The sequence below is a fragment of the Pollicipes pollicipes genome, unplaced genomic scaffold (assembly GCF_011947565.3).
Source record: "Pollicipes pollicipes isolate AB1234 unplaced genomic scaffold, Ppol_2.1 Scaffold_4002;HRSCAF=4701_pilon_pilon_pilon, whole genome shotgun sequence".
Classification (NCBI taxonomy): domain Eukaryota; kingdom Metazoa; phylum Arthropoda; class Thecostraca; order Pollicipedomorpha; family Pollicipedidae; genus Pollicipes; species Pollicipes pollicipes.
The window spans coordinates 45616675-45641033 of record NW_023596420.1 but is presented as its reverse complement, the minus strand read 5'-3'; the positions used below and the strand labels follow the sequence as shown (position 1 = coordinate 45641033).

The 24359-nt window shown below is 54.6% G+C and overlaps 1 protein-coding gene across 1 annotated transcript; it reads right to left on the bottom strand.

Annotated features, from left to right (window-relative positions):
* Nucleotides 1–1965: 1965 nt before the first annotated feature.
* LOC119094574 (cuticle protein CP14.6-like) lies at nucleotides 1966–24086 on the bottom strand. The gene is made up of 5 exons (XM_037217635.1): nucleotides 24066–24086; nucleotides 21950–22113; nucleotides 7082–7250; nucleotides 2197–2248; nucleotides 1966–2114 (listed from the first exon to the last, which is right to left on the bottom strand). The coding sequence occupies exons 1-5, from the start codon at nucleotides 24084–24086 to the stop codon at nucleotides 1966–1968; spliced, it is 555 nt and encodes a 184-aa protein (XP_037073530.1).
* Nucleotides 24087–24359: the final 273 nt, after the last annotated feature.

Sequence of the window (24359 nt, the reverse complement as noted above, 5' to 3'; positions counted from 1 at the left end):
GTCATGGAATGAGAGCTGGCATTGCCATCACCCTCGCCTGCTTCTCTTTGCCCTTTCCCGGACAGCAAATATCTCACTGTTAGGTACCACTATCTCACTGTTACGTACGCGCAGCACTCACAGCGCCGCGTTCCCAGCGTCCCGCCCGGTCTTCGCTTTACAATGTCATGATCTTCCGACCGTACCCTGATGGTCCGTCTTAACTTGTTTCCTGAAAACGGAATTCAGGTTAAGTACCGATCACGGCATGATAAGAAGTGTTCCAACACTGTGTTTGAGTATGACAAGCTCAGCCAATCAGAACTGCGAACCATCCGAGGCAGTCGTACTGATTCTGATTAATGAAGACATTCGACCTTGACATCGCATCGCCCATCCCAGAGCATTACCTTCGATGATGGTGAAAGGAATCAGTCCTAGACGTAACTGCTTGGCGTCGATGTCCGCACTGGCTGCTTTCGGCTGTTTAGGACTTCCCGATATGTCCGGTGAAGTAGGAGCCTCAGGCTGCTCCAGCCCGTCACTGGTCTGGTCTTCCTGTTTCGCTCTCAGGCCCACCTTACCGACCTCCTCTGCTCCAGTCGCTTCTCGTAGCTTGCCGGTGTTTGAGTCGGCTTCAGAAGACAAACCCTCGGCCGTCTTCACCTGCTCAGATGCGTTCTGAATAACCTTCACTCGCTTCACCATCCTCATCCGTCCACCCTCCTTTCCCTCCTTTGTCCCTTTCGGCCTCCCCGAGCTCCCCAAGGGTGTGACCTTTGGGTCGGCGGTCGTTTTTGACGGTTTTGGAATTCCCGATGTGTCTAGCGAACCGGCACCTTCAGGTTGTTCCTCCTCAGACGTGTTTGAAATAATCTTCAATCGCTTCACCATCCTCATTCGCCCATTCTGCTCCTCTGTGGTCGTTTTTGACGGTTTTGGAATTCCCGATTGTGTCTAGCGAACCGGCACCCTCAGGTTGTTCCTCCTCAGACGTGTTTTGAAATAATCTTCACTCGCTTCACCATCCTCGTTCGCCCATTCTGCTCCTCTGTGGTCGTTTTTGGCGGTTTTGGAATTCCCGATGTGTCTAGCGAACCGGCACCTCCAGGCTGTTCCTCCTCAGGCGTGTTTGAAATAATCTTTACTCGCTTCACCATCCTCATTCGCCCATTCTGCTCCTCTGTGGTCGTTTTCGGCGGTTTTGGAATTCCCGATGTGTCTAGCGAACCGGCACCTCCAGGCTGTTCCTCCTCAGACGTGTTCGAAATAATCTTAACTCGCTTCACCATCCTCATTCGTCCATTCTGCTCTTCTGTGGTCGTTTTCGGCGGTTTGAGAACTCCTAATGTGCGTAGCAAACTGACACCTCCAGACTGTTCCTCCTCAGACGTGTTCGAAATAATCTTCACTCGCTTCACCATCCTCATCCGTCCACCCTCCTTTCCCCCTTTTGTCTCTTTCGGCCTTCCTGAGCTCTTCAAGGGCGTGACATCTGGGGCTGCGGTCGTTTTCGGCGGTTTGGAAATTCCCGATGCGCCTAGCGAATTGACACCCTCCAGGCTGTTCCTCCTCAGACGTGTTTGAAATAATTTTCACTCGCTTCACCATCCTCATTCGCCCATTCCGCTCCTCTGTGGTCGTTTTCGGCGGTTTAGGAATTCCCGATGTGTCTAGCGAATCGACACCTCCAGACTGTTCCTCCTCAGACGTGTTCGAAATAATCTTCACTCGCTTCACCATCCTCCGCCGCTCATTCTGCTCCTTTGTGGTCTTCTTCGGCTCCCCCGAGCTCTCCAAGCGTTTGGTCTCAGAGTCTCCGGTCGCCTTTCGCTGCTCGGGACTTTCTGATACGCCTGGCGATTCTGCCGTTTCAGGTCTCCCGCTCCGTCTTTGTTTTGATCTTCCTGCTTCTTTTCCAGGTCTACCTTACTGGGTTCTGCGGCTGCATTGGTTTCTCTCAGATTGACGGCGTTAGGGTCAGCTTCAAAAGGACGCCCTCTCGGCCGTCTTCTCCTGCTCAGACGTCCCCGGAGCCAGCTTCCTCACGCGCTCGATCAGTCTCTGTCGGCTCAGCCGCAGCCTCTCTGCCTTCGTCTTCTGCGGCCCGAGCAGCTTCTTCAGGCGCTTGACCTCTGGGTCCTCCGGTTCCGAGTGCCGGAGCAGGTCCAACGTGTCATCGCGGAGAGCTCGCAGCAGCTTGTAGTCTTCGTCGACGGGGGGGCAGCTCGGGTACGGGATGCCAGTGGTTGGACCTCATGTGTACGCCCTGCAACAGACGGCGCGCAGGTGTGTAGGTCAGTAGTCAGCAGGGCTGGGGTACCAGTGGTTGGACACCATGTGTACACCCTGCAACAGACGGCGCACAGGTGTTGTAATTCAGTAGTAAGCAGGGCTGGTGTACCAGTGGTTGGACACCATGTGTACACCCTGCAACAGACGGCGCACAGGTGTGTAATTCAGTAGTAAGCAGGGCTGGTGTACCAGTGGTTGGACACCATGTGTACGCCCTGTAACAGACGGTGCACAGGTGTGTAGGTCAGTAGTAAGCAGGGCTGGTGTACCAGTGGTTGGACACCATGTGTACGCCCTGTAACAGACGGTGCGCAGGTGTGTAGGTCAGTAGTAAGCAGGGCTGGTGTACCAGTAGTTGGACACCATGTGTACGCCCCGCAACAGACGGCGCGCAGATGTGTAATTCAGTAGTAAACAGGGCTGGGTTACCAGTGGTTGGACACCATGTGTACGCCCCGCAACAGATGGGGCACATGTGTGGAGGTCAGTGGTAAACAGGGCTGGGTTACCAGTAGTTGGACACCATGTGTACGCCCCGCAACAGACGGGGCACATGTGTGGAGGTCAGTGGTAAGCGGGGCTGGGTTACCAGTGGTTGGACACCATGTGTACGCCCCGCAACAGATGGGGCACATGTGTGGAGGTCAGTAGTAAGCAGGGCTGGGTTACCAGTGGTTGGACACCATGTGTACGCCCCGCAACAGACGGGGCACATGTGTGGAGGTCAGTAGTAAGCAGGGCTGGTGTACCAGTGGTTGGACACCATGTGTACGCCTCGCAACAGACGGGGCACATGTGTGGAGGTCAGTGGTAAGCGGGGCTGGGTTACCAGTGGTTGGACACCATGTGTACGCCCCGCAACAGACGGGGCACATGTGTGGAGGTCAGTGGTAAGCGGGGCTGGGTTACCAGTGGTTGGACACCATGTGTACGCCCCGCAACAGATGGGGCACATGTGTGGAGGTCAGTAGTAAGCAGGGCTGGGTTACCAGTGGTTGGACACCATGTGTACGCCCCGCAACACACGGGGCACATGTGTGGAGGTCAGTGGTAAGCGGGGCTGGGTTACCAGTGGTTGGACACCATGTGTACGCCCCGCAACAGACGGGGCACATGTGTGGAGGTCAGTGGTAAGCGGGGCTGGGTTACCAGTGGTTGGACACCATGTGTACGCCCCGCAACAGACGGGGCACATGTGTGGAGGTCAGTAGTAAGCAGGGCTGGGTTACCAGTGGTTGGACACCATGTGTGGAGGTCAGTGGTAAGCGGGGCTGACGTCGTCTGAGCAGGTCAAGACGCGGCGCCTAGTTTGTTCGCCGAAGACTGGTCGTGAAACAGAACGAAAATATCGCACCAAGTTTGCTAACTATGCAAACATCTTTATGGTGGCATCAGACTAATCATATTTCCGGATTTTGATCCTTGTCAATGAAGCGCCGTGGAACATTTTCAAACAGAAACAAAAGCTTCAGTCATTAGATAGCACGTGAGGGGAGCCCATGTTGCGAACATCAACTAACATACGGCAGCCACTGGCGTAAGCTGGATCGGGACCTACAAAACAAAGTCCGAGGCTGAACGTGTTTTTACAGATAAGCGCGGCAACGACTATGCTGAGCGCACGCCGCTAACCCTGTGACGTCACGTAAAGTGACAGCCAGTGACATCTCTCCAGCCTGACCGCGCTGGCCACAACATTGTCGGATGCTCAGAGCCGCGGCTCGTGTGGCAGGCGTCCGCTGGCCATCGCAGGGGCGTGTTCGCCAGGTTGCGAGAGGTTGTTCCTCCGGTCCGGGAAAGTCATGCTCCGAAGGCAAGCCAGCTCTGCAAACACGGGGCGAAGCTCGTCCTGCTCTTAATGCGCTGATCACGACTCTGGTTTCGACCTTGCCGTCCCCCCCCCCTCCAGTTCCCGTCGCATAGCTAGCCCGGCTTTGGGAGGGGGCGGGGGGGGCTGCATCCTCCCCGGTCAATTTCGTGTTTTGTCTGATACTTATGCTTGTTTGGGGATACTTCAGCTTGCTTCTGTGTGTTTGCGCCTGCCACGAATGCTGGAATATAGCGTCAGGCCAGACTGTAGGCCAGACCTGCGCTTCACTCCGGCTGGGGTCAGAATCGAGCTCAATCGGCCAATTTTCGTTAATTCGGGGAAAACAAACTTCTTTTAACTTCTGTATCAGCTTTCGTTGAGTATTCCTAGCTATCGCGGAGTCAACCGAAATAGAGATATGAGATGTAGGATATATTTGTATCCTGCCAAGCTATCTCATGTGCAGCAAACAGACCCCACCAAGACGTAGTTCAATTTTGGCAAAATAAATATCATTTCAATAACAATTAAGTGTAAAAATGATATGATGTGTGCCCATGAAGCGAACGTTGATTCCAGAACTGGGACACGTTCTTCGAGTCGGGGCCAACTCAAAGATGTTCTGTGCAGGTCAGCGGAAGCCGACCTTTACGCTGCAAGTCCGAATCGAAGTCGATTTCGTTGAGGCGGAATCAAGCACAAGTCTGGCGTTAACTCATCCTGATGTGCGAATTCGCCACGTAAGGCAAGTCTTGGGGGCTGCAGCATGGCGTCGTTTTGTGTCACATTATCGTTGGCTAACCGCAGACCGGCAGAGTCTCGCTGGGATCAGCCCCAGGCGACTGACCTTACCACAGAGTGCTTGACGCGATCAATCCACGCAAATATGAGCGTAGCCCGCACACCCTTCCCGCCCTCTCCAGAACGGCCGAGATGCCCGCCTGATGTCAGCATATGATGTCTGCGGATTTCGTCCCTGGCCTACGTGAAGGGATACGAGGCCGCGGCTATCCGATCCAATAGCGGTGACCACCATCTAGCTGCCGTGCACTGAAAGCTGCCTCAAAGGTTTGTGGTGCACGAGATGAATTATCTAAAGGATGGCTTCAGACAGTTATACTCTCGTTTTCGTCGCGGTAATCATGGTTCAAAGCTACATGCTCTGATCAATCACATGTGTGATGCGAAGAATGCGACTGATTCCTGATGATCCTACTTAGGATCATTTGTTCGCAAAAACGCTTTTAGGGTTAAAACTGGCCTGATTGAATGCACAGCATTTGAACGTTTTTGGATGGCCAGTAATGCGCTATGACATCTCAATGACGGTAACCGACCTTCACTATACCAGAGGAATTACAGAAAACAGATCACGCACACAAAACTTGTTGCATAAGCAAACATTTCGATCAAAAACGTTGAAGATGCGTGGCGTATTTTGCGTGTATCTGTAATGTTGTGTTTTAGGTATATAAGCTGTCGTTATCGCCTTGGAAAATACCGAAACAACAAGAGATTTAGATTAAAAGTCTGGCCGAATGTTCTGCAGAAGTAATACATTCACATCGACTGGGACATCGCGAGATACACGGACACGGATTTAACGGCCTTCATCACGTCAGGTTCCACGATTGTCATGTCAGCAATGTCTGACGCCAATCATCGGGTCCCGCCATCCTGAGCCGGTACATGATGACTCGGTCCCCTGGCCAGCCAGCGCATGACGTCCGGCTCCGTGCCTGACCAGCCAGTGGTGACCTGGCAGTCTCACATGGCCTGTGGCTCGGTCCCCTGGCCAGCCAGCGCATGACGTCCGGCTCCGTGCCTGACCAGCCAGTGGTGACCTGACAGTCTCACATACATAGCCAGTGGCTCGGTCCCCTGGCCAGCCAGCGCATGACGTCCGGCTCCGTGCTTGAACAGCCAGTGGTGACCTGGCAGTCTCACATGGCCAGTGGCTCGGTCCCCTGGCCAGCCAGCACATGACGTCCGGCTCCTTGCCTGACCAGCCAGTGGTGACCTGACAGTCTCACATGGCCAGTGGCTCGGTCCCCTGGCCAGCCAGCGCATGACGTCCGGCTCCGTGCTTGAACAAGCAGTGGTGACCTGGCAGTCTCACATGGCCAGTGGCTCAGTCTCCTGGCTAGCCACCGCATGACGTCCCGCTCCGTGCTTGAACAGGCAGTGGTGACCTGACAGTCTCACATGGCCAGTGGCTCGGTCCCCTGGCCAGCCAGCGCATGACGTCCCGCTCCGTGCCTGGGCAGCCAGTGGTGACCCGACAGTCTCACATGGCCAGCTGTCATGGTGACGTAGGAGTGCACGTCAGAGGGTAGCCAGCTGGTCCCCTGGCATGTCATCCTGACATGGAGTCGTCTGGTGATCCGTCCATCCGTACATGAGCAGCCGGGGAATGACCTGGCAAGTCGCACCTGGGTAACCATTTGGTGACCCGACACTGTGCACCTGTTCGGCCATGTGATGACCTGACACCCGCGACGGACCATCCAGGTGACGTCTCAACGATCGTGCCTGCGCAGCCAGTTGACGGCCTGATGCGTCGCACGTGAGCGATCAGTTGCTGGTTTGCCGTTTGCCCTAGGTCTCCAGGCATTCGGCAGGTGGTAGGGAAAGCGCCCGATGTCCCAGCTTCTGACCATTCCCTCCCCTGGCCGGCAGTCGGCGACCTGCGACGCTGTTCGACTGGCGACGGCCTTCACCCCCTCCCCCTCCCCCACCCATCCTGTTGGTAGCCGTTCATCAGCCGTTCACCAGCTGATGCTGATGCTGTTCATCAGCATCAGCTAATGACCCGTGATTCTGCAGGAGCAACTGTGGCTCTTTCACTGACTCTATCTCAGCTGGCACTTCTCATGAGCGTTGTTGATGACCTGCGACCCCGTGCCGAGTGGTGCCCTCGCGTCGGGCTGGTGGCTGCCTCGAGCGAGCTGTGGTGACCTGTGACCCGCGAGGTGCGGCGCCTGGTGACCTACTCACCCTGGGCTGGAAGCCGTTCTCGTCGGCGTGCCAGTGCATCTCGATGCGCATGCCGTCCGGGGCGGTCCAGTGCACGCGGCCCTCGGTTGCCAGCACGCCTGTCTCGTTGTTGGGGCCGCTATAGATCTTGCCCACCTCCTCGCGCTTGATGCCGTTGGTGGTCTCGAACCTGCCGGCGGACCGGGCTCAGCACGCTCTGCGGTCGGTGGGGGGGGGGGGGGGGGGGGGCACCGAGAGACGGCGCGCTGATGTGGAGGAGTCCATGGGCGAACAATCTGACGGCATCACAGCCGGTTCTCACCTTTGTCAGTGGTTACTTCCTCTCTCCCCCTGCGGGGATATTTATAGCGATTCAAGTGTGCCATTGATAAGAAGAACATTCCTAGGATCCTGATGGATTGATTGCAGTGAACGGCTCAGTTAGGAGACTTAACACCATTTCTAATGTCATGTTCTTGTGACGGAGCTTGCAGCCAATTAGCGTCGCGTGAAGGCATTGAGAATTTGCGTCATCAGAGAAGGGAATATGTTACTGACCAGTGTGTTGCGCAACCAGCCCATGGCCTGGTGTCCAGTACAGCCATTTTGGCTGCGGTCAGCTTCCTCCTGGTTAATCGTACAGGCTCCGCGCCGCATCATAAGCCTGGTAAGCCTGAACACTGAGAACTGCATTGTATCGGATGGATAAATCAAATCGATCTCAGTGTTTGTCGATGTCAATGTTGATGTCAATGATGTCGATGTTTGTGCCTATATATATATATATATATATATATATATATATATATATATATATATATACCACTGAACCAGTAGGTTTCTCTTTCTGCATTTGTACTTGCGACCACAGCTGACAGAACTCTGTTCGGGGATTCGATGGCATATGACACGCTACATCGGTGTTCCGAATCATAACCGAGCGTCAGGACATTCGTAGATTTATGAAGAACGTGCAAAGTTATGATAAACAGAAAACTCAGAAACAGATATAGGTCATGCGATCCTTGACTTGTAGATATCTGTAACCCAGTGTCATACTTGTCAGTTCAATCAAGCCGTTTAGATAAGCGCGACTGAAGTGTGAAACAGCAAGGGTTTCATTAATATCGCATGTCTGCGCATATTCGTTCGCGGCACCCCCACTCCCCATCCCAAGAAACATAAACAGCGACTAGAGTGCATCATGCTGCCAGGTAGTTCCGTCAGAGGCATGCGAGCCTGAAAACAGGACTAGAGTTCTTGACGAAGGCTTTTTCAATGTACGACTATGTCGATCTCCGCCTGATGTCAGTCGTCAGTTTATCACGCTCTGCGGTGCTGCGACTCGGCAAAACCTGCCGACAGTTCCAGCCAGCGCTGCCTCGCACCAAACTATGCTGCGGTGCTGCGACTCAGCAACACCTGCCGACAGTTCCAGCCGGCGCTGTCTCGCATCAGACTGCGCTGCGGTGCTGCGACTCGGCGACACCTGCTAACAGTTCCAGCCGGCGCTGTCTCGCACCAGACTGTGCTGCGGTGCTGCGACTCGGCGACACCTGCCGACAGTTTCAGCCGGCGCTGTCTCGCATCAGACTGCGCTGCGGTGCTGCGACTCGGCAACACCTGCCGACAGTTCCAGCCAGCGCTGCCTCGCACCAAACTGTGCTGCGGTGCTGCGACTCAGCAACACCTGCCGACAGTTCCAGCCAGCGCTGCCTCGCACCAAACTGTGCTGCGGTGCTGCGACTCGGCAACACCTGCCAACAGTTCCAGCCAGCGCTGCCTCGCACCAAACTGTGCTGCGGTGCTGCGACTCAGCAACACCTGCCGACAGTTCCAGCTGGCACTGTCTCGCATCAGACTGTGCTGCGGTGCTGCGACTCAGCAACACCTGCCGACAGTTCCAGCCAGCGCTGCCTCGCACCAAACTGTGCTGCGGTGCTGCGACTCGGCGATACCTGCTGACAATCTCAGCCGGTGCTGTCTCGCATCAGACTGCTCTGCGGTGCTGCGACTCAGCAACACCTGCCGACAGTTCCAGCCAGCGCTGCCTCGCACCAAACTGTGCTGCGGTGCTGCGACTCAGCAACACCTGCCGACAGTTCCAGCCGGCGCTGTCTCGCATCAGACTGTGCTGCGGTGCTGCGGCTCAGCAACACCTGCCGACAGTTCCAGCCGGCGCTGCCTCGCACCAGACTGTGCTGCGGTGCTGCGACTCAGCAACACTTGCCAACAGTTCCAGCCGGCGCTGTCTCGCGCCAGACTGGCTGCGGTGCTGCGACTCGGCGACACCTGCCAACAGTTCCAGCCGGCGCTGTCTCGCACCAGACTGGCTGCGGTGCTGCGACTCGGCGACACCTGCCGACAGTTCCAGCCGGCGCTGTCTCGCATCAGACTGTGCCGCGGTGCTGTGTCTCGACGACACCTGCTGACAGTTTCAGCCGGCACTGCCTCGCACCAGACTGTGCTGCGGTGCTGCGACTCGGCGACACCTGCCGACAGTTCCAGCCGGCGCTGCCTTGCATCAGACTGCGCTGCGGTGCTGCGACTGCATAGGCTTAAGCCACGCCCAAGCAGACGCGTCTTGAGCTATTTTCTTGTCGGAGTTTAGGAGATAACTGCGCGTCTCACCGACTGCCAGGGCTATTTCGAGGCGGGATGCCATTTTAAGGTACCAAGTGAAACGCAGTAGAGGTGCGGAAAGGACCCGAACCTGGGACCAAAAGATCCAGAGACGAGCACCCTAACCACCACGGCAGCACCGCCCCAGTTTAGGTGAGACAGCCCCGTCAGCTTCAGCTGACGTCATGTCCACTTTCGCGTCCTCACGTGCCCGATTGGCGACCGCAGACCGGTATGTTATCCAGTGAGCAAGGTCTCTGGCAGGGCTCAGCAGCATGTGGCAACGCTCTGGCACAGGCTTATCGCCGCATCAAGCGACCACATGAAATGCGGTCTGCTGGAGGAGATGTTGAGATCTGCTACGGTTAATCGGCGGTTGGCAGGAGTGACACAAGTCCGTTTTCTTAGAAAGAAGAAAGCGAGACGTGCATGCGGGAGAGAGCTTGAATAGAGCCGTACATGAGAAGGTGCACGAAAAGGCTATTGAAAGGCTACTAGATGGTCCACTGGATGTGACACTGATAGCGAGATCCACAATGAGTGTGTTGAAAGAGTAGCAGAAAGAACATCAGGTCGTTGCACGCGCGTCCTGGCAGGACTCAACCAAGCCTTGCGAATTTCCAGGCAACTCTCAGCTGCTTCCACGGCAGCATTTGTGGCGCCGGTGCCCGCGATAAAAAGATCCGTCTATTAAATGATCAGAAACAGGAAGTGCGGGGCGGCGACATCATTAGCAACTGCCAATAATTTCTCACCGGACTGGCCGAGTCAAGTCATCAGACTGGTCAAGTCAAGCAATCGGGCCGGTGTGTTAAGCCGTCTATCTGGGGCGGAGAATTCGGCGTAAGAATGGGGCTGGTGCCCGGCTTTGTAAAATCACAATACATTTGTCCCAGCGGGCTCCGAGTGCGATGATCAAATACCCGACACTGCCTGGCATTAACGGGACCTGGCTAACCTGTCCTGGAATCGCGTGGCAGGTGGTAAACCCCGCGTCATGGGCGGCTCTCCCAGTCGTCTCGTCTGCGACGCCGCCCCTCCCCTACCGGAATGCCCCGGGCGTCCTCTCCGACCGCGGGCGAGTAGGCGGGGGGGGGGGGGGGGGGGGGGCGCTCAGCGGTCGCCGGTCGACGCGGCGGCGGCTGCGGGCTGATCCCAGGAATGCGGCCAGCGAGCGATGCGGTGCGGCGTCGGCCGTGGCGCGGCGGACGGGAGGCGAGCCGCCGCCGCTGCCGCTGGCCAGGTCCGAGGCCGAGCCTCGCGCAGGATCAGTGGCGCCGCGGGGCGTGGGAGCGTGCGGGCCTCGGTCGGGGTCGGTCGGCGCACACCGTGGGAGCGACAGACGCCCGGGGCCGAGGGGTGACCCCGTCAGGTCAGGTCAGGCCGTCAGCCGCGCTGGTCCGCGCCGCCCGGCTGGGCTGGCCGGGGACGTCACCAGGACTCTGCGGCTGGAGGTCCAATCGGTGTTGACCTGTGGTCTAACCGCTGTAAACCGGTCTGTGAGGAAGAAGCCGCTGCAGCGACTGGATGGTCGCTGCCCGCTCGGGAGCTGCGCAGACCTTGGGCCCTGAGGCTCCACGGTCCCTGTTGGCCATGTCGTCTGGCCATGTCGTCCCGGGGCACGTCCGTCCAAGACAGAATCGGCCGAGACAGCTCTGAATTTTCTCAATTCCCCGGGCAGACAGAAGGTCCGAAGACAGGTCAGGCAGGCTTATGCAAAGAAAAAAACCGAAAATGTGCAAACCAATGCTAATGGTTTCAGAATCCGGCGAAAAATCCGGCCAAAGGTTGCGTTGATAATGGCGCTGTAAGCAACTGGCTCCTTGATTGTGACTTAGCACGAGTTCTCTCCCAGGATAAAACAAGAATGGTCTAGAACGTTGTGCCTCAGTAAAAACTGCGTTGATAGACGCTGTGAATTCAGCTAGACATAACCAACGCAGCTTCAAGGCTCACAGCCTGTACATAGGCATACGCGACACGTGACGTGACATTAGATAAGTGACGTCACTTTAGACAGCCTTGACCTGACCGAGCTTGGGATATTGTGATCAAGGTAGCAAAGCCGCACGCCTATTATTTTACTGAATACCAGATGGGAAATCCTTTGAGCAGTTCGAGCATTAGCGACTTGAGATACCGTATTGGATTTGACTTGTGGATGAGCGTAAAAGAAGACGCCACTGACCCCAAGCTCCGCATTCTAAAGAGAACATGGCCTAGTTCAACAGGTAGGAAACGTTCCATTTCACTGTAGATGCATCAACACCGTTTTGTCGAGCGTTCCAAAATTAGCTCCCGATCTTCACGCTCAAGCAAATGCGGGTAGACCTCTAATGGTGCCAAATTTTGCCATCTGATGATATATCGCGAACCCAGAACACAACCTTAAATCAATGGGCCGCCGAATTACGAAGAGGCAAGGCTAGCGCCCACGAGCCTCCCTGATATCATCCGGCAGACTGATAACTACCAAATTCCTCACGCACATTGCGATCGACGAGCTCACGCCGCGCGCACCCAGACCTCGCCAAACCCAGTGCCTTCAGCCGAATCCGGACAGGGAGCTGTCGGCATGCAGCTGGTGGCCGCAGCTGGCGGCGCCGACAGCTGCGCGGACGCCCGCTGGTGGGTGGAGGGGCGGCCCCACTCAGAGCCGCATACTCCGGCGGTCCGCTTTGCAGCGGGCGACAGCCAATCTCCGGTTATCCGCCAATTAGACGGCAGGTCATCACGCACGGCTCGCCGGCAGTCGGCGGCTCGCTCATCACACCGAGATGCCGCCTGAATTCCAGGGAAGACTGGCCGTCAGGTGCTCAGATTCCAGGGAAGACTGACCGTCAGGTGCTCAGATTCCGGGGTCGGCTGATGGTCAGGTGCTCAGATTCCGGGGTCGTCTGATGGTCAGTGCTCAGACTCCACGGTCGGCTGACGGCCAGGTAATCAGATTCCACGGTCGGCTGACGGTCAGGTGTTCAGATTCCGGGGTCGGCAGACCGTCAGGTGTTCAGATTCTAGGATCGACTGACGGTCAGGTGTTCAGATTCCGGGGTCGGCTGACCGTCAGGTGTTCAGATTCCGGGGTCGGCTGACCGTCAGGTGTTCAGATTCCGGGGTCAGCTGACAGTCAGGTGCTCGGATTTCGGTGATGACTGGCGGTCAAGTATTCAGATTTTGGAGTTGGCTCAGTCAGGTGTTCAGGTTCCTGGGTCGGTTCATGGACAGGTGCTCAGATCCCGGGATTGGTTTGTGGCCAGGTGTTCAAATTGCTGGGCTGGCTGATGATCAGGTGTTCATAGTACTGGAGCCGGACGTGTGATTTGTCCAATGCTGTTCTACTCCATGCTTCAGACATTATCGTGTCATTTCACTCTACTCTGTATGCGTGCAGTGTTTTATATCCAGCATGTGTGGCCCGGCTGTATCCGACACGGCGTGCTTCAATTCGGCACACTTCAAAGCATTCAACATGCATTTGTGTGCAGAATGGAAACCACCGATAACCAGATCTTCAAATAATGCTGATCGGTTTAAAACGTCTTTGCGCACCTACAATAATGACCGGAGCACCACAGGTGCAGGTCATCTGGCCTGGGCGGGTGTGCTTATGGGCCGGGCCCGGCAGCGCATGACGTCAGCACAAAATATGTGTACCAGTGGCGGGAGATGCGTCGGGCGTCCATTCTGCAGGTCTAATCGGTCTAGCGGCTGAAGTCAGCGCGAAAAATCAACAGCATTATGTCGGGAAGCATTCACAAGCCTTGGTGCCTGGTTTAACGGTGGCCGGCTGTGAGGCATTCCCGACCCGCGTCAGACCCGTGGGTAGGAGGCACCTCGCCCGCTGTTCAGAGTCTTTAACTGAGCTAAAACCACAAAACAGGGAGCAGTTGATAGCTTGGTAGCTAATGATCCAAACGATGTGAGTTTGTGCCCTCAGGTCGACCTGACCTGACCTGACCTCAGTTCGACCTAAACCAGCGCACTAGCATGCCTCTAAAAATCCTCCACCCTGGGAGAAGGCGAAATCCGCACCTCTACCTATAAAAAGGCGAAAAATCTCTAGAATGCGTACAATTTCAAGGTGTGGGGAGGTAACAAGAAGTAAGTGGGACGTGCTCAGCTGCCCAATTTGTTGGTGGCTTGGTTTATTACCCAAAGTCGCTTCCTCATTCTATGACACAAATTAATGCAGCTAGGCATCGCGAATATGTCAACGAAATCCGCAATTAAAGACACCAGGTGACGAAGGCACGTGACCTTCAGTCAGGACGTAAATCATTGGTTCACGTATAGTGATGTGTCGTGGGCCATCTTCGGCTGTTCGTGCAACGTCTCATTAGACGATGCTTCCATGTTTTTAATCTCGTATATATTTATTTTTTGACAAAGCCTCACTTCAAGGTTGATAAAACATCAAATGTACCAGTTTCTTTGCGATGGAGGTATTTGCAAAACGAACGAAGAGGATATGATTCCTTTCATGCTAAAATGCTTGTTAACGTTTGCAAACGCTAATCTGGGGGGAAAAATGCCGATTCTCAGTAGGAAAGAATGTTGCCTTTCAGGGAATACTGACAGTAAGCCGTGTTCTGAATCTGTATGAGTGCATATTAATGGTACAGAACCGACCAAAGCTCAAACAATGTCGTCATGAACATTGGACTCGTTTGCTTCGGAAACCGTTACTTTGATAAATGCACCCCCGCCTATGGCCGATTAAAGCCCAGAGAGCGTCGTCATGGGCAGTGACATCTTTTAAATCCGGAAGTAAAGAATCGATGAAAATCAGGCTGCCCGCTCTGAAACTATTATACTGCATGAATTTTCACTCACAGTTACAGGTACTGCCTGCTAAAGGGAATGTTTCACATTTGAAGATAATGCAGCACTTTTTAACTAGAAAAGATTGTTCCAGACAGTAAAATGCTCTGGTCGGTAAGCATGCTCCTCGGTGTGTCATAGTTTGATTAGGACATGGCACCTTGCACATCATTGATTGAGAGCCAGTTTGCGGCCGCTATATCTGGAAATCGCGCTCATAAACGCCGGATATGAGCGTCTCGACAATTAAATTTTCATCGGCCTTGATCGTCGCATGGCTTATGGAGTGACATGATTTGAATGACGTTAGCATGACGTCTTAAATGCCGAGTTGACTTTGAAACCCCATTATACCTTTCCCTATTTTCGCGGGCGAATAGCTCAGAAACTAGAGGGGCTTAGTTCTTACGAAGGGCGGGATTGCGAACAGCACCGAAAGGTCTTGAAGATGGCTTTTTTCATTGCGAACCCCACACAAATGTGGAACAGTACCTTTAACAAAAAAGGCGTGTTGCATAACACGCTCTGCCAAATCCTTTAGACATGATGTTATAACTTAATGACCCAACCTGACATAAGGCCATGTTTAACGTGCATGGGGAATGTACAGAAAGCAGAACATTACGTTTCCATAATCCAAGGTGTTCAGTGCATTAGCGAGGAACATTATTTACAGAGATAACACAGTGGTATTAGCCTTATTCCTCGGAAAAAAAAACAGGAGAATGGAAATGTAGTTAGGTTGATATTTCGACAATATGCCTTTTTGGGAAGAACAGCGGAAGACTTCTTGTGAACTTCTGTGAACTTCTGCTATTGTTTCGATAAAGGCATGTTGCCGAAATATCAACCCAACTATATCTCCATTCTCCGGGTTTTTCCCAGGAATAAGGCCAATACTACTGTCTTTTCCATAATCTGCTTTACGTAAGTTGCCGCACAAAGGTCATTCGTAGTAGCAGACACACTCTCGTCCGGCGTGAGCTAATGATACGGGTTTATGTGCTTATTATCAAGACTGTAAATGTCGTAAATCACACAGCTGCCATATCGGCACAAGGTCCTCCTATAACTGATTTAGGGTTAAGGTGCAAATGAGCGGTACTCTGTGGTTTATATATAACCAACTGCTGCGCGTACCACCGTGCAAATGTCAACCCCACCTCCTTCGCGGCCCATGCTGATATTATATACTATCTTCTGGCCTAAAGATGTGACGCAGCCAATGCTTCGGGGCACCGGTCATGTGGTGATTAATCAGCACGCCCGGTAAGCCGGAGGTATGAGGTTCGGTTCCTCGCGGTGCCCGCCGTTCCTGCCAGAGTGATAAGTACAGGCGACTCCACATAGACTCAGCATCTGAGTGCGTCGGCCCGACTGACGACGGTTCAGCCAGAGCTCACCAGTTCTCCGTCGGGGCGTGATTGGTCGCCCCTTCGCCCATCTCGAGGGGGCGGTCGACACCCCCGCCACTCCGGTCCCAGCGCGGCCTCGCAGCAGCGGCGGATCCGCCCGGCGGCTGGCATCGGCGGCGGGCTTACTTTGGCGCGATACCGTGCAAAACATCCCGGACCGCCGCTCCGGTGGAGTCCAGCCCCGCTGACACGCTGCATGTCAGCAGGGACCATCCCAGCGATGCTTTTGTCCTAACCACATCCTCTCCGGGGACCGCGCGCCCTGACCAAGGACGGATGGGGGGACTCGTCGCCAGACCCTCGGCAGCCGACGGAGCAGGGCTGCATAGCTGCGGCCTGGGAGCCGCTCCTGGTGACCGTGTCCTTCGCAGCGGCGGCCTTGGTTAAAAAATGTCGTTCAAACTGCCCATATCCGCTGTGCGGTGCACTGCAGAAAGTCCCGCTGACACTGGAGAGCCATTCCGAGCCGCCAGAGGCCGGCGGCCGTCCAAATAATTGGCGATTTTGACGCGCGTCACTGGCATTGAGACGAAAGTGCTCATTGCTACTTATATGCAAGTGTCAGGGTTCTGCTCATGCTGACGTATGCTGTGATGAGATCTGGCTCCACGAAACAGAGTAGCCATTTGGGATGAACGAGGAAAAACGGGATGAATGCCAATCTTAACAGCGTTGACAAGTGCAAAATAGCACTGTGGTACTCCCTTTCGTTCAGCTGATACCTAGCCACGATCGTAAATAAAAGGTTGTGTTTTAAGGCATTTCGATTATACGACCATCAGCACGAGATAGAAGCTGGAACCGTAGTGCGCTCAACTCGTCAACCCTGCATAGCCCCTGATTAGCGCACCATGTCAGCGCCACGTTTAAACTTGTTCCTCCAGCACGCATGTCGTCCCTCCAGCACCAGCTGGATCATATCGGTACCCTGGATCATATCATTCAAAGAGGTTTAGAGATAAAGCAGCAATGTTCCTCTGGTGGGCCGTTGGGCCGTGTTAATGCATGATTTGAAGAAACACCCATCAAAGTTTCGATGATATTCTTGTGCCAGTGGAATACACGCATTCCGCCTTAGTGTTTTCAAGACCGGCTGAACTAATGACACTACCGCGACACCTTTTGACATGTCGCGCTTGTAAATGTCAATTGCTCCGAAAGGGCGGCGACTTTAAAACACCATCCGTCTTAGAGCAGCACATTTAATGCACCACACTCGTATGTTACCTTGGCTGCGGTGACGGTCCAGGAAGCCCCCTTTTTGAAGCCACAGTCCTCCGCGCGGCTCAACGACTCTTTGAACACCGAGGGATCCTCAAAATTATCAAGGGGCGACGAGAAGGGGTCCCATCAAGTTTTAAGGAGATTTGTATGGGCTTCATGTAAGCATCTTGATAACGCCAATCGATAGATACCGGGACATGCCCACTTTTAAACCCGTCAATCTAGCCGTAGTTTGTACATTTCTTTTCAGAAGCAGAGAGGTCTGTTTTAAAGTCCAGGCGCCTCATAAGATTCGGACAGCCTGTCCTAAACCATTAAATAATTTTACAGGTTCCAGGGATCTTTACAAAGACTGAGAAACATAAGTCCAGGGATGAATTATGTTCAAGGAAGGCCTCCAGCAAGAACCCTTCGTTCTGATGCTTCATTTTCAGAATGGATGTCTTGTGTTTTCAAAAATGGTACCGCTTTTCTCAAACACGGGAGGTCCTGCGAAGCTCTGGGCCTTCTTTTGTGGACCGAAGCCTTTAACTGAGACGGAGGTCAAGACAAAATCCACAACTACAGCTCTTTCAAGCCCGCGGAACGCTTTGGAATTCAGAGGCTCTAGTCTAAAATGGAATCTGCTAGATCTCAAGTAATCCCACCGCTCCCGCACGACACCGGGGGCACCTTCAGTCCTTGCGTTTTGTGTTTGTGTTTTGTGTAGCCGGCGGTGTTTTGTGTGTTTTGCCGGCGGCTGGTTTTTTGCGCATTTATCTGTTGTTTTTTAGGCCTTCAAGGAAGAGCAGAGTGACTTGGGTACAACCCTTCTCCAGTGCAGCACGTTTCTGAACAGAACCTCGCTGGCGGTTTAGAAACCTCTGCACAGTGTGGCTCCTCCTCGGACGCAAAAGATCCCTTTTACATGCTGGATGCTTATCTGCGAGTGTGTGCATCTAGGCCCATATCTATTTTCACCACTATCCTTGTCAGATCCTAAAGCCCCTTCATAACGTAAGCTCCTAGCAGCTTCACAGGAGGGACTGTAGCGTTATGACCCATGGAGCCCGCGACAGCTAGGGGTGTGGCGTTATGACCCATGGAGCCCGCGACATCTAGGGGTGTGACGTTATGACTCATGGAGCCCGCGGCATCTAGGGGTGTGGCGTTATGACTCATGGAGCCCGCGACATCTAGGAGTGTGGCGTCATGGCCCATGGAGCCCGCGACATCTAGAGGCGTGGCGTTATGAATCATGGGACTCGCGACATCTAGGGGTGTGGAGTTATGAACCATGGGATCCCTTCTTCGCCCCTTGGATGCGTTCCTTCTCCTCCCGTGGATGGCCTCCTTCTGTATTTGTGTGTAGTCCAGAGTCCTGCCGCCCTCTCCCTTTGCGGGCCGACATGCGACTTGTTCACAGTCAAGCGGAAGTTATGCCTCAGCACAGCTGCGTCTTTTGCGGGCTTTGTCTGATGTCAGGTCCTATATTGATCTTTAAAGAGCCCTGACGTGTTTCCAGGTCAGCAGGAGCATTCTAGGTGGCCCCTTAGGGATGTCCTAAGGAGGTCAGCAGGGGCTCTTTTGCTGTAGATATAACGAAGATATCTGAGTCCCACATAACTGCCTACCTCTTGCCTACATTGTGCCAGATCTGATGCCTGCTCCTCTCACTGATCCGGTTAGTGCTACTTAGAAACGAAGACATGGTAAGGCATTCCCGGGGAGCCTATCGATTGTCATACCATGTTCTCAACCGTAAGCTGAGATTAGTGAATAGCGTGTGCTCAATTCCACATTGTCCGTAAGATCAAGGCGACAACCGTAAATTGAGCGATCACGTAAACGGTAAGCAGCGTCACGTTCCTCACGTTAGGGCGTAGGGCATAATCATCTATTACCTCCTGCGTCACATGCAGCACCAGTCAGTTATAGTAACTTAGCCAGATGAAAAAGCAAAAAATTAAATGTTTAACAAAAGAATACAGCTAAGAACTGCACATTTGGGCATAACCAGTTCCTGCCCAATGGCTTCGATATGACGTCACTTCAAGGCATCGCCCGTTTGGCGGCATGTTAGTGTTCGGCACTGGTTGATCAAATTCACAAATGGTGATACCATTGTCTGCGATGAGAAATCAAAACAAACTGAAGCATGAATGTTTTGACTGACGTGCGGGGTTGATTGCAATTCCGCAGCCCAGTAATGAATGAGTTAGAATGCCGCGCTTCGATCAATCCGTCCCAGGATATGTACGACGACAATACAGCACACCGAAATTAGGCGTCTTAAGGACAAGAAATGAAGGGGAAGATTTATATATATATATATATATATATATATATATATATATATATATGTGCATACATGCAATCCCATTTCAAGCTCATTGTCACTACATCATTTATTCACAAGGTGTAGGCTCCAGCAATCTTAAACATGTCGAGCTTTGCGCTCCCTGCCAAGGTCGTGACGCGTTCGCCGTGAATATAGCAGCACGCGGCCCATGTGCTCGTCCGGGCAGGCAACAGGAGGAGCTTCACCCAAAATTGGCCAAGCTACCTGTGTACCAAACATTTGAGGGCCAAAACTGAGCATGGCCACATTGCTGCAAAAGGGGCAGATGTTCACACAGCATCGCCCGCCAGACGTTTTCAGCCGCCACCGTTGGGGAGGTGTGTTTCAGGTACCCCTTGATCGATATGTCAGGCTTTCACTGTTGGATGGAAAAAATCGAAGGGCGGTTCGAAGCCCTGGTCTGTCTCATTGAGGAACCGTTCATTTGATACTGTCACGTGACTGATGACATCATGGGTAAAGCAAAGAAGCGCTCAAAAGGCATCAAAACCTTGACTGGCTTCAGATTCTCCTGGAATCCATGATATCACTGTTCGTATTGCTTTGTAACAGGCACTAACCACCCGGATCTTGCGCCTTAGAATTACAACATGATATTGGCAATGGCCAATGGGGTCAAGTCCATGTCAGGTGAAGGTCAGTTAACAACACCTGATACAGCTTATTTGGTCTTTCCGTCACACATATTAAAAAGCTTTACGTTGGGAAAGGTGCCAGTTACACTGACTGCTTATCACAAGTGACAACGTCTGTTTGGCATTTGTGATAAATAGTCACAAATGGCAAACGAACGTTGTTCGCAACACTTGATGCAGCTTATCTGGTCTTCCCGTTGCACGTGTCAAAAAAAAACTTTAAGTTGGGAAGGTGTCAGTTGCGCTGACTTTTATCACAAATGGCAACAACTGTTTCAACACCCATAACTGTGCGTCACATGACCTCTGTTGTTGATGCAGTGTGGCTTCATGCGATGCGAGATGTCCTAACTGGCAGACAGCCAAACCGGTTGATTTATGACATCAAAACAACAAAAATAAGAAGGAAACCCGCGAATTACTTCACGTGGGGACAAGAATCGTTGCGCGAACCACCACTGATGGCGTCATAACTTAACCGACTAGCATAACTTCGAAGCTCTGGCCACTTCAAACTCCGTCAAATGAATCATTTACCGTGCACTGGAAATTTGGTGCATGCGCTTAAAGCTATTCCGATGTAAGTCCCAAAACTCGTAGAGGGAGCTGCATTCAGTCCCCACACCATCCTGTCCAGCCGTTCGCGACACTGTATGACAAGACAGCTGCCAAGAGTATTCACCAGTATTGGTGAAGCCCTGTTTACATATGTGATAAGCCGCTTGAAGCGAATGTCGACGGTCGCCCGGTGGGAGCACCCCGTCACATGACCGTGGTCCGGAGGCCGGCGCCCGACTCCGCATCGGCAGGTGCGGGCGGAGTCGCCCGGGCGGCCTCCACCCACTCGGCTCCGTCCCTTGCCCTGCCATTGGGTAACAGCTGTCTGCCGCAGCACCGGGCGCCGGCCGAGGGGCCGGCGCTATTTCGACACCCTGTATTCTGTCCATTTTTGCTGCGGGAGACCCGTGCCATTCGCCGATGTTCTCCAGCGATCGGATTATGCCGACCTGTCACCGGCTCGCGACGGCGGGTCGGACTGCTGCCTCCCAAGGCCGTGACACTGACCCTGACGAGATCGTGAAGATCGTCTCACAGCTGCAGCACAGTGATTTGCTGCCGCCCGGCACGGTACTCACAATGATCAATCTGATCGTGCATCCGATCTGTTAAGGTTTGCAAGTGTGTGTCCTGTTTCCCTCGTCACAAGACTCACAACCGGAGTATGCCCACGGTATTACGTGTCATCGGCCCGTGACACACGGCGTGACGTGTCATCGGCCAGTGGCACACAGTATGACGTGTCATAGGTTCATGACACACAGTATCACGCGTCATCGACCCGTGCCACACGGCGTGACGCGTTATCGGCCCGTACCATAGGCCCTTGTTACACAATATAACGTATGTTAGGTCCGTGTCACACGGTGTGACGTGTCAACGGTCCGTGTCACACAGTATGACGTGTTTTCGGTCCGTGTCACACGGTATGACGTGTTATCAGTCCGTGTCATACGGTGTGACGTGTTATCGGTCCGTGTCATACGGTGTGACGTGTTATGAGTCTGTGTCACACGATGTGACGTGTCAACGGTCCGTGTCACACGGTATAACGTGTTAGCGGTCCGTGTCACACGGTATGACGTGCCATCGGTCCGTGTCATACGGTGTGACGTATCATCTATCCGTGTTACACGGTGTAACGTGTCATGTGCCCGTGTCACACGGTGCGACGTGTCATCTATCCGTGTCACACCGCATCATGTTAGCCAGCAACAGCTGCGAGGCCGGCGCCGCCGCTTACTGCAGCTGCTTGCGCGCCAAGCCCACTCACTGGAAGTGGTATCCGTCCTGGTAGCTCTCGCCCTGGTAGTTGATGATGCGCGCGTCTGCCTCGGACGTGCTCTGGGTATCGGCGGGGCTCTGTCGCTGCTTGTTGACCAGCGCCGCCGGGCTGGCCGGCGGGACTGTCAGGCTCAGCAGCAGCAGCGGCAGCATCTGCGACAAGGACCGTCATCGGACGGGGTCACATCAGCCTGTGAATGGGTCACGCCAGGGGACCGCCAGCAGACGGGGTCACGCCAGGGGACCGCCAGCATACGGGGTCAAGCCAGGGGACCGCCAGCATACGGGGTCACGCCAGGGGACCGCCAGCAGACGGGGGTTACGCCAGGGGACCGCCAGCATACGGGGTCAAGCCAGGGGACCGCCAGCATACGGGGTCACGCCAGGGGACCGCCAGCAGACGGGGGTTACGCCAGGGGACCGCCAACAGACGGGGTCACGCCAGGGGACCGCCAGCAGACGGGGTCACGCCAGGGGACCGCCAGCAGACGGGGTCAAGCCAGGGGACCGCCAGCATACGGGGTCACGCCAGGGGACCGCCAGCAGACGGGGGTTACGCCAGGGGACCGCCAGCAGACGGGGTCACGCCAGGGGACCGCCAGCAGACGGGGTCACGCCAGGGGACCGCCAGCAGACGGGGTCACGCCAGGGGACCGCCAGCATACGGGGTCACGCCAGGGGACCGCCAGCAGACGGGGTCACGCCAGGGGACCGCCAGCAGACGGGGTCACGCCAGGGGACCGCCAGCAGACGGGGTCACGCCAGGGGACCGCCAGCAGACGGGGTCACGCCAGGGGACCGCCAGCATACGGGGTCAAGCCAGGGGACCGCCAGCAGACGGGGTCACGCCAGGGGACCGCCAGCAGACGGGGTCACGCCAGGGGACCGCCAGCAGACGGGGGTTACGCCAGGACACCGTTATCGGGGGGGGGGGGGGGAGTACGCCAGAACACCGACATCAGGCGGGGTCACACCAGGACACCACCAGCAGACGGGGTCACGCCAGGACACCGACATCAGACGGGGTCACGCCAGGACACCGCCAGCGGGCGGTGTCACGCCGGGGGCCGTCATCTGACGGGATCACGCCAGGAGACCTTCATCGGACGGACTCACGCGAGTCAGAGGACGGGGCCATGCCGGGGAACCGCCGGAAATCAGGTCAGGGTCACCACTGGGGGCCACAATTTTGCCGTCTTGGTATGAAAGGGTGTAAGAGGAAAAAATGGTTAATGCATGGCGCAAAGTGCCGAACATGCGCAACGATTATGTGGGACGTGGGCGTTAGACTCGCCAACGATAGACGAACACAAACGACAGTGCGCTCTCATCTTTCTGCTATAATCTCATGACTTAAATCCAAAGGGCTCCAACCGAGTCAGTCATTACTTGGTCCTGTGCGGCAAAATGTTGCTTGCCATCCTTTGTCAAATACCGCGGCTGCGTAGTCTGCCTTAGAGTGGCCACTTCTTACCTCCGCAGTGTCATCTACAAAGCGTGACGTGTGCGATATTGGCTCACGACCACCTTCGTGAGTAAAATGGTCATGAAATGGCATCAAAGCGACAGATGAATAAAATTCGTTCTAAAGCTGCTTAACAGGCCTGACAACCTTCGTTCTCGAATTCACTCCTCCGCTCATAATTTCTTGGCTGAGGTGGACTTTGAGGCACTGGCTGTCCAAGAAGATGGAAGCGACAAATACCACTACATTGTTTTGCGGTTCGTAACCTGCGATCACTTCGTTCAAGACTCTTTTGAAATGATAAGTCATCGCTTGTAATTTAGATGACGCGTCTGGCAAACACTCGGCTTTGTTCGCCGCTGTATTCTGAGACAATATTGCTGGACATCGTAATACGATGAGACATTGCGACAATTAACTTTCAGGTAAAAGCATGACGGGAGCTGGGACTGCACTGTCCCACGGCCTGTTCCTATCCATCACCACCCTGGGCCACCACGCGCTGGAATCACCGCACCCCAACAGGACCACCACGCGTGCTCCACCACCGGCACCACTCTTTTTGGGGGGGGGGGGGCGGAGGAGTCACCCGTCATCCCCGTTCACTGGGTCCGGCGGCGCTCGGTCGGCGCGTGTTCACCTGCAGAGCGGGGGCCGCCATCGCTGCCGGGGCGGCGTCGATCTTCGGACTGAAAACTCGCGCCCCAGGCCCGGCCGGGTATATCCGCGCGGTCTCCCCGGCAGCCGGCGCCGCTCGGTGCTCAAGGTGAGGCGGACGGCCGGCCGCCGTCCCCGGCGCACACATGGGGAGCCGGAGAAGACTCGGCGGCGAGCTGACGTACACAGGTAGGAGATTCCCATGTTGTGATGTGCGCAGCATGATCAGCACCTCTCTGAGACTGTCGCTGGTTAGAAGTTCCCCGCTCGATATGCA

Excerpts from the sequence above, each read along its gene's own strand:
- LOC119094574 (XM_037217635.1), bottom strand. The coding sequence starts at position 24,086 with ATGGCGGCCCCCGCTCTGCAG. Across the intron at positions 7,251-21,949 it reads CAGGACGGATACCACTTCCA|GTTCGAGACCACCAACGGCA; the intron begins GTGAGTGGGCTT and ends GTCCGCCGGCAG. Across the intron at positions 2,249-7,081 it reads AGAACGGCTTCCAGCCCAGG|GGCGTACACATGAGGTCCAA; the intron begins GTGAGTAGGTCA and ends CGTCTGTTGCAG.